Source organism: Scleropages formosus, chromosome 16 (genome assembly GCF_900964775.1).
Source record: "Scleropages formosus chromosome 16, fSclFor1.1, whole genome shotgun sequence".
NCBI classification, from domain to species: Eukaryota; Metazoa; Chordata; class Actinopteri; order Osteoglossiformes; family Osteoglossidae; genus Scleropages; species Scleropages formosus.
In genome coordinates, this window is record NC_041821.1 from 15,766,993 (window position 1) to 15,777,394 (window position 10,402).

General features: G+C 40.2%; 1 protein-coding gene across 1 annotated transcript; it reads left to right on the forward strand.

Moving 5' to 3' along the window:
* The first annotated feature begins 5,967 nt into the window (after nucleotides 1-5,967).
* Nucleotides 5,968-9,513, forward strand: LOC108933585 (calglandulin-like). Its single transcript, XM_018750763.1, has 4 exons — nucleotides 5,968-6,190; nucleotides 8,522-8,666; nucleotides 9,192-9,292; nucleotides 9,470-9,513. The coding sequence occupies exons 1-4, from the start codon at nucleotides 5,968-5,970 to the stop codon at nucleotides 9,511-9,513; spliced, it is 513 nt and encodes a 170-aa protein (XP_018606279.1).
* Nucleotides 9,514-10,402: the final 889 nt, after the last annotated feature.

Sequence of the window (10,402 nt, forward strand, 5' to 3'; positions counted from 1 at the left end):
CACTGAAAGAGGTAGCTATTTCCTAGGTAGGTCACCATTTTCCAAGGAGTAATGAACGTGAGGACTCGGGTGCTGTGGAAGAGACTGCCGAGTCGCATCATCTCTGCGCCCGCATTGTTGGGCTCGTTTTATTTTGTTCCCTGCTTCAAGAATCTTTGTAAAACCTTGCTTTCCTGGATACACTACTAGTGGGTCAGTCATAGGCTGGCAACCACAGTCACATATTACATTCGGTTCTCTCAATGGGGGCAGGACAACCTTCCCAGCAGCAGAACCCCCATCAGTGGGTCCCAGACATCCCTGGGACCTTTATGAGACGGGGTTATAAAGTCATTGGGCTCTCCAAAGGCAACAGTGCATATGCATATGTAGAATTCCTGAATGTGTTGTAGTCCTACCCCATTGTGGGTAACCATCAGTACTCCCCTTCCGTGCTAAAGTATACTGGGGTTTCTACACTGTATTTTCAGCATTACTGATACGGATAGAATGCTGCTGGATAATAGCGCTTCACAAAAGAAACAAATCCCGTGAAGGATGAGTTTGTGAAGTTAAGTCTTATGCTGTTATCAGTGTTTTCTGGGCACAGTCACTTTGCCTTCACATCTGCTGATGTTGATGCTAGCTCATTTCAGCCCATCACTTTTAAAACAATCACCAATGAAACTAGCACACATTTACGGAAACTTCATGCTGATGATCGCATTTGCTATTTTGGTAACAACACTCCGGGTGAGCTGTCAGACTTGATCTGTAAATTTATAAATTGGCATATTGTATTTTATGTAAAACTCCATGAAACTGTGAAAACAGAAGGTTGGCTTTATTCACTTTTCTTAGTTTCTTCATCAAATCAGCTTTATGCTGTAGACTGTTCAACTAAATCCTAAGATTTAAGGTTAGGATAGCTTAAGTTTGTAGGCTTAGTTTAGTTGAATCTTAATTAAAAATTGTCACTACATCATGAACACTTGACTTTTGCAATTCAGAATAGAATTTGAATAGATTTCTTCCCTTTTTCAGTTTTTAAATGTTGCTACGCTTGTCCTGAGCGGGATTGCGGCGAGCCGGATCCTTACCCGGCAACTTGGGGCAAAAGGCCGAAGGACAGTCCGTCACAAGGCACCCCAAGCAGGGCTCAAACCGCAGACCCACCACACAGTAGGCGCCAGCTAAACCCCCTGAGCCACCACACCCCCCCTGGGTTGCTACTTCAGATTTAATTAAATTTGAGACTGACCATCTGGTTCAGACCTTGGACAAATATTCTACTGCAGCTACACTGATCTCTAAAAAAGTTTTCCCCTGGTGATATCATCTTGACCGAAACAGTTTTTTTGCCAAATCTATCTACTGTTTTAATGTGGGAACCAAAGGAAGAGTGGACATTTTTATAATTTTAGTTTTATGCTCTGAATATGAAAATAAAAAACACTGAATACAATAAGTACCCCCTCTGTAGCCTTGTCTGAACTGATTTTTTTCTTATTTTTCAGTTTATTTGATATATTTCCATTTTTGAGTATGCTTAGCTGATGCCATATGTGACTTAACTGTTGGTAATATGCTTGTAATAAGCAGCAACTAAAGATTTCAATAATGTGTTTATTTTTTTTTGTGTACGATAGGACATTTCACTAACTGGGCTGAATTTGATCTCTGTGTCCTACAATCCACTATCATTTCTTCATGGTTATGCACAAACACAGCCATAAACCACCACCCAGTGCACAAGCAGATACCATCTTCCTTGTTCTCATTTACAAAACCGGTGCCCATATGTACAGAGACAGTGCCACTTATTTATTTATATATTTATTGAAAGAAGGTAAAGAAAGAAGTTTGGAGTTACTGCATGAATCTGAGACCATATAAGTTAAATGTGTAAGCGCAAAAAAGGTCATTAGACCTACTCATACAGCCATATGCCAGTACACACGCGGCCGCCTGTGTTCCATCCCCTTATTAGGTGTGGTCCACGGTGGGTGTCCACGGGGACCAGCCTGCACCTGTTTGAAAGAGCAGCTGAGAGAACTTGGCTTGCCTGAGAGCGAGTCAGAGTTTGTTACTGCAGTCTGCAAAGCTCTTACGGCAAGTAAATGGTCTAAGTCCAAAATGTTCATCTGGGTAATTAATTTATCCTCAACTTAGTTGACTTTGTAAGCTACATATACAGTTTGAATAATAATCAATAACTGATCTATTGCTTGGTTTCAGCAATGTTGTCCAAATCCTAGAGTATCCAAATTTAATGCCCAAATTTACTTATTATTCCAAACATCAACTAGTCAGGAATAATGATTTGTGTTTGCTTCAATTTCTTCATAAATCAGTGGGAGCGTGGCGGATTTGGCCTGTGGCTGCTCTCCTGTGGGTCTGGGGTTCGAGTCCTGCTGGGGGTGCCTGGAGACAGACTGGGGTCCTGTCCTGGGTGTGTCTCCTCCCCCTCCAGCCTTGCGCCCTGTGTTGCCAGGTTAGGCTCTGGTTTGCCGCAACCCTGCTTGGGACAAGCGGTTTCAGACAGTGTGTGTGAACTTGAAACTGTGTTGCACATTTTCCAGAAATTGAACTTGACATGTGTGGCTTTAATTCTCTTCAGCTCAAATTTTTATGTACTGTAACCTTCTAAATATGTGGCCTCAGAGTGCCTAAAACAGCACGTAGCTTGAGGGCTCACAGATCTCAACGTGGCAAAGTTCAGCCCTGGCCTAGCAATACCCATGGCTGTTGGAGGGAGGAAGAACAAACATACATATATACATACATACATATGATTGCCATGGGAGTAAGGGGGTGCGGTGGCGCAGTGGGTTGGACTGCAGTCCTGCTGTCCGGTGGGTCTGGGGTTCGAGTCCCGCTTGGGGTACCTTGCGACGGACTGGCGTCCCGTCCTGGGTGTGTCCCTTCCCCCTCCGGCCTTACGCCCTGTGTTGCCGGGTAGGCTCCGGTTCCCCGTGACCCCGTAAGGGACAAGCGGTTCTGAAAATGTGTGTGTGTGTGTGTGAGATTGCCATGGGTACTGGGTATGCATATTTGCACTCAGAAACAAAAGCGTGCTTAGTGAATCAAGGAGAGGCTCTGGACCACCAGGACCCTGATTATTGTTCCATCTATACATTGGTGGATAGATGGAACACCTTTCTCAAAGTTGACTTACAATGTTAGGTTTGTACAGTAAAAGTCCTTATAGTTACAGGGTAAAAATAATAACGAAATATAACACAAGGTTACTTAAGATTAGACACAATGGTGAACATAATATATAATGTGAATGATAAATTTATGACAAAGAGAGGTCAAAGTGGCACAGCTGCCTCACAACGCCTGGGTGGTGCGAGAGAATGTGGGTTTGATCCCCACTCAGTCTGTGTGGAGTTTGCATGTTCTCCCTGTGTCTGTGTCTTTCTTCTGGGTGCTCTGGTTTCCTCCCACAGTCCAAATGCATGCTGGTCAGGTTCCCCCATAGTGTGTGAGTGACAGAGAGAGTGTGTTCCACTGATGTATGGATGAGTGACCCAGTGTAAGTAGGGTATCTAGCAGTGTAAGTCACCGCGGTGAAGAAGGTGTGTGGGCTGGTAACACTACAGAGAGTTCACTGGAAGTTGCTTTGGAGGAAAGTGTCTGCTAAAGAAATGTAAAAGTCTGAACAAATTACAGGTAAGAATATCAAGCAGTTGTGAAGAAACCAGATTTGAGATGAACAAAAGTGCAATGATCCAAAGCTCCTCTAGAGGATGAATCTGAGCACTGCTACTGTGAACTTTATTGTTGAAAAAAATCGAGGAAATCTTTGCTTCTAATATTAATTGAATAAATCTGAAGCTTTTAATTGCTCGTCACCGAGCTTAGTACTGACAATGAATTAAAGGCTGTTGTGCTGTTTAGCCAAGGTACTGGTTCTTGCTGCCTTTGTTTTAACAGGAGCTACACCATATCTGCACCTAAAGTAGCATTTCAGCTCCTGAAGTTTTCAGTGGTAATAAACCGAAGGAACATGACCATTAAGGTGTCTTTCTTGAGATCATAAACTGCTTTGTCTTCTCCCAAGCACCAAAGAAATGGGGAGTGATGTATCTTGAGATGTGCACAAAAATCCCCAGGCTAGAGCATTCTTCTTCAGGGAATATTTAACACGGCAGTGGACAGAGGGAGATCATCAGCTCGCCTACCTAGAGGTGCACTCCGTTAAGAAGACACTTGACAGCGATATCCCCTGGAAGACCCTTCCACGTGGACCAGAGTCGGATTCCACCAGAAATAGGGCCGTAAACATCTCCTGAAGAGCCTACCATAAAAGGTGTGTAAGAACACTAAATCCCAGAGGGAAGCGTAGCATAGCTCCTTGGAAGCGTACAAGAGTGTAAAGAGTGACTTAGTAACGGAGCAGAGGAGTGTTGCAGCCCACCGCCGCTCTTTACCGCAGTACACACGATGGTGAGTACTTCATCCTACCCACCTTCTTAAACCATGTGCTCCTAATAAAAGAGCTGTGCAATATCTAAAACAAAATCCCTAATATAGGGTTACATATTTTGTACCATGTAAAATGTTTTTTATTATTTATTTAAATTGTTGGCATAGATAATGGAAAAATCTTGTTTGTGTCCCAACACTTTCAATATGGGTATTTAATTCCGGGATTGGTATTTCCATTTGAATGTTTTATTCAAATCTTACGTAAGAGTAAAACTATGACTGATTTGTGTGATGGATGAGGTTTGTGAACTTTGTCTTTACTCACTTGGCTCCTCTTTCGCAACACAAAACTGCCATGTCCCCACCTGTTGCTCACACATTTACTTCTGCATTTATTCATTTTGCAGTTTTTTTCCAAAGTGACATATAACTCGGAGTAAACAAAGTGTGCTGACACCAGATGAAGAGCTTTGCATACAGAGACATGACTGTCGAATACTGCCATTTTTGCCCGCGCACATTACATGAGTTGCCTCATATAGAATAAGCAGGAAATGCAAAGATGACATGGTGAGATGCACATTCATGGAGCCCTTAGAAGGTCATCAGAGAAACTGGTCCAAATGAGATGTGTTTTGACACTTTTCTTGAATGTTGAAAGGGATTCAGCAGCTCTGAGGGACAGAGAGAGAGTGTTAATAATAGGTATACCATATAACCCGATGCCATCTTTTTAAAGTCCGATTCTGATATACATAATACATTTTGTGCAGGTAAACACTGAATCAGTGAATCAATGAACTAGGAATGAACCAAACAGCAGCAGAAAGTAGCATGAATATCATTGTGCAATAAACATACATTTAGACAGAGAATATGTGAATTTAAGGGAATGTTTATATAGTTGGCACAGTGGCACAGCGGATAGTGCTGGTGCCTTGTGGCATATGACCTCTGAATTTGGACATGGGTGTGAATCCACCCCAGTTCCTGCCAAAGATGTTTGTTTTTCACTTACATTGTTTAGCTGAACGAATGACTAGGGAGTTCAGTGCACTGTTTCTAACACTGTCATTCTCCTTGGATAAAGGTGTCAGCTAAATACTAGTGATTAATCACTGTACATTGCTTTGGAGAAAAGCATCTGTTAAATGAATTAATGTGCTTAGTAATTAAAGTTTGTCTTGAAACCATTCGTGGATGAACTTAAGACATTTTATTTCATACAAATAAGGCAACTGAAAGAGAACAAGTGGAAGGGGAACAATACATGATTAAAAACAAATAAGAAAAGGATGGGGGTGCGGTGGTGCAGTGATAATTTGCTTGATTCATTTTACCTTAATCTTTTTTCCCTTTCCTTTGTAAAAAAGTTGTTGATTGTAATATGTGTTTGATCCAAGTATGATTTACCTGGGAATGGGTTTACATGCTCACTGACTGCAGTGAGGCCATACAGGCCTGTATTTGCGGTTGATACGGTTGCGTACTGGGACTAAAGATTTCGACACGATCTCAGTGAAATGCAGTGGCATGTGAACTGATGTCTACATGACGATGTTGAAGCTTTGGGCGCTTGTGGAAAATGACTTTGGGCAGGCGAACACTTTGACGCCAGAGCAGATCACGGAGTATAAAGGGGTGTTTGAGATGTTCGACGAGGAGGGCAACGGCGATGTGAAGACACAGGAGCTGGAGCGGCTCATGAGCCTCATGGGCATCAACCCCACCAAGAGAGAGCTCAGCCAGATGGCCAAAGATGTGGACAAGGATGGTACGAACACACTGCACCTCTTGCACACTTCATCATCATCATCATCATCATCATCATCATCATAATCCTTATTATTTCACCCACATTTTTCATCTAAACAAACACAGTTTATATATGAAAATACATGTTCTGCTTTATATATTCATTTACTTGCTTTTTTCTTGTTTGTTGAATTTATTTACAGTGCTCTTCGAAAGTATGTGAACCTCTTGTGTCTTTGTGTTACCCCAAAGTCATAATTTAATGAGAAGGAGTCTCTCTCGTCTGACATAATAGGTGTGTAATGAACAATTCCATTTGTTGCTTTAGAGGAAATTGTGTGCAGTAGAAAAACACAAGCAGTGCAGGTGCACTGGTTAAACCAAGGAGGTAAGTAGAATCAGAGGTGTAAATCGTATTTATTTATTTATTTTAGTCTATTTTAATATTTTATAGAAGAATGACCATCTTTACAGGGTTCACATACTTTCAAGAAGCACTATGTTATTTCCGATCTTGCCCACTCTTTGTCAGGACCTTCTCTTTTGTCCTGTCATCAAGTTGTTGTATGTTGTGTGTTGTGTGCTGCTATAAACACATGCAATTTTATATGGGATTAACAAAGCATTCATTCATTCATTCATTCATTCATTCATTCATTGTTGTTTACCCACTGTTGCTTGACAGATCCTAATTTTTTAGGATTGAATTTAGTCTTGACACTTGTGGAGTTTGTGGGTTTTCTTCCACTTTTTGTATTGGCTCCTTGTTCACGCAGATTCATGAATAGTAGCGAATAACGGTCGGTTTGAGGGGCGTGTCGGATGTGCACACTCTCTCCTGCCCTGTGCCACCTGGGATTACTGGCTAGTGAAAATGATTCTATATTTCTATCATTACTAGATTCAACAATGCTGCTCTATTGAACAGCAATATAGCATCACTTTTCTAAATTTGAAAAGTTGTTGAAGATCATTTCATGCACATCCTTGTTCATATTTCTTATGAGAACATATGTATTATTTATGTGGTGTGATTACTAACGTGTGAAGTTTTTTAACTTCCTTGTCACGATGATTTACATTTGTTCGCTAAGATGATGCTTTTATTCAAGGTGATTTAGAATGTTAAGCTGCCTGCAGATATATAAGTATCCCTCTATACAGTTGGGTATGTTACTTTAATGGACAAAATGAAGGTAAGCACGTTGACCAAGCAGGGCACAGGATTCAAACCCCTAACCATATGTGCCCAAAGGCAGCTACTGTAACCACTGTACTGCCACTATAAACAAGTTCGCAGCGGAAAGAAAATAGCCTGGTTTGCCCACTTTCAGGTTTATTACTTGTCGGCCCAGTGCCACACAACACAGTAAATGCAGTCCACACCTACTGTATAAATATAGATGGGTGTTACAGATCCATAATACATAGTATAGAGACATGATAGTATTATTATTATTATTATTATTATTATTATTATTATTATTATACAAGAAACTAAATGAATGACTTACAGACTTACAGATTATTATTATTATATGACAAACTAAATGAAAAACTTACAGACATGAAGAATACTTGCCTGAATACTTTTATGTCTTGTTTTATGTCTTTTTCCTCTCACTTGCTTTTAAGTGTATAACGTGACCTGCTGGTAAGTCTGGTTTTGAAGCCAGTTCCACATGTTTAATGTCTCCTGTCACTGCACTGGATACTTGACTGACATTGTGAAAACTTGTTTTAAGGTGAACTCATCCAGTAAAGAAATCTTTTTAAAGCATTTTTCTCTGCAAATTTAAAGTTATAGATGTTACACTGATTTTTTTTTTTTAAACTTAAAAAAAAATTAAACTCAACTTGGATCTCAACTTAAGAAAATGTTTCAGACCAGAAAGCTGCTTGACTCAAATTGTACTTCAAGATGTGAAAAAGTGTTTGACATCAAATACTGACTAAATTAAATGCTGTAATTTCTCATCTAACACTGAGGACAGCAAATCTGGCCACGATTTACATACAACAGATAATCACATAATGTTTGTCAGCATCTGGTCACTTTCAGTTTGCAATCAAAAAACGTAACAGCCCTCTGCTTTTCTTCGCTGGGCAAGTATTTCTATTCTCAGTGGATTTTAGTGCAAGGTAAAGGCAGCTAGTGGAAATATAGCTCATATTTGCTCTACAGCTGAGAAATTTTACAGGACAGAATAGTCACGATAAACCAGGTGTTCAAACCTTCAAAAATTTGCCACTCAGATGTTTGCAACTCAAGGTACCAGTCTACTTCAGAAAAGCATGAAATGACGTTATCTGTGACGGAATTGCACAGATAGGGTGTTTATTTTCACAGGTAAAGGCACCTTTAACTGTGACAGTTTCCTGGGTCTCATGGCTCTGTACCACGAGAGAGCAAAGAACCAGGACGCGGAGCTCCGAGCAGCTTTCAAAGTCTTTGACAAAGACTCCAAGGGCTACATCGATTGGGACACGCTCAAGTACGTCACTCGTATTTTGCTTTACCGCTGGTTGACGATTAACTGTCAGCATCCTGTGACTTTGTGCTGGACACACTGTGCATGTAGAATGATAGATCAGCCTGGAAAGGTTTATTAGAAAATGACGTCCTTGCAGTACTTCCTATTAAACTCTATCACATTCGCATCAGTACTATTTCGATGTGACTAAGAGAATCGAAGTAGGAGCTAGAATTGACAAGCAGAAATCTTTATGCTCTACGTATTTGTGACTCAGGCAGAAAATGTAGGTGGTATTTCTGCAACCGGTAGAACCCACTAACTTTCATGAACATTTTGAAAAAAAAGGCAGCATTATCCAGCAGGAAACAAATGTAAGGATTACTCCCGTTCGTAAAATTTCAAATTTTTATCGACTTGTGGTCAAGGTAGACAAGTAGGTTAATATGCTGTCTAGAGAAATATTCCCTTTGCCTTCCTGCAATGAAATAAGTGCCATTAAGTAGCCTTGCCATTATGCTCAGAAAATCTGTTCATCTGGTGAAGGTACGTCCTCATGAATGCCGGGGAGCCTCTGAACGCAGAGGAAGCAGAACAGATGATGAAGGAAGCAGATAAAGATGGAGATGGAACTATAGATTATGAAGGTAAGGCGAAGATGCAAACCACAAACGTGTCTCCTAAACTCAACTATTTATTTTTTCGCTATGTATTGCATGTAGCAGTGGAATTTCATACTCATGTGCAGCACCACAAAGTACGTTTCATGAAACATCTGCTCGTGTGTGGAAATAGTCTTAACTAATGCAAACAACTATCCCCAGAATTTGTGGCTATGATGACAGGAGACTCCTTCAAGATGAACTGAAATGAAGAGAGAGCCACAGTTTGACGATGTCTGCAAGAGGCGCTTTCACGGACATTGTGGGCTTTAACAGTTCAGAGCGTCCACTCAACATTCGATGGACAAGCTTTCCTGCTTCATCCTACTCCGACTGGCGCTTTCAAACAAACCTTTCGCAAACGTCGATTAGTGAAAAATTCCACAGGAAGGATAGTTATGGATTACATTTCATTTCTCACATCTCTTTCACATCAACTTCTACATCTCCTAAACCGACTTCACGTCTTGGTTTCTTAATAGATGAAAACTAGTGTTTTCTTAAGGATTCATAATAAATGTCTAATAAATGGTTTTTAAAAGACATACTGTGCTCTAATTATTAAGAAGTACTGGTTCTAATACTGTTATTTCTTGGCTCATATTGTTGAAAAGTAAATACTTCATATGTAATTATGAAAAAGTTCATCATTCTGACTGTAACGCAGAAAAAAATGCACTGGCACAACCAACTCTATATATTTATTTTTACTTACTATATATCATTGCAGCAATTATGAAAACAGTTTTAAAGTATTCTGTAACTCAATGTATAACCATGAAATAATCAGTTGTGTAAAATCTCTATTTGTACCTACTTTTCAGTAATGCTAAAAATTATTGAAATTTCCTGGACATAAAATTAATACATTGTGCAAATGACCTTCAATACCATTGACAGTTCTGTTCTTAACACCCTTACTTTTTACCTAGATTTTAAAATTTCTTAAACTGTGTCTTCAATAACTTCACTCACCCGCTGATATTCAGTCTGCCGATGTCTGGGTTTGCAATTGTTAGTCATTTTTCTGTTCCAACTTCATTTGAAAACTGTACCAAACAGCAGTGTGAGAGAGACTGTGAGATGCACTGCATT

Excerpts from the sequence above, each read along its gene's own strand:
- LOC108933585 (XM_018750763.1), top strand. The coding sequence starts at position 5,968 with ATGACGATGTTGAAGCTTTGGGCGCTTGTGGAAAATGACTTTGGGCAG. Across the intron at positions 8,667-9,191 it reads ATCGATTGGGACACGCTCAA|GTACGTCCTCATGAATGCCG; the intron begins GTACGTCACTCG and ends CATCTGGTGAAG. Across the intron at positions 9,293-9,469 it reads TGGAACTATAGATTATGAAG|AATTTGTGGCTATGATGACA; the intron begins GTAAGGCGAAGA and ends AACTATCCCCAG.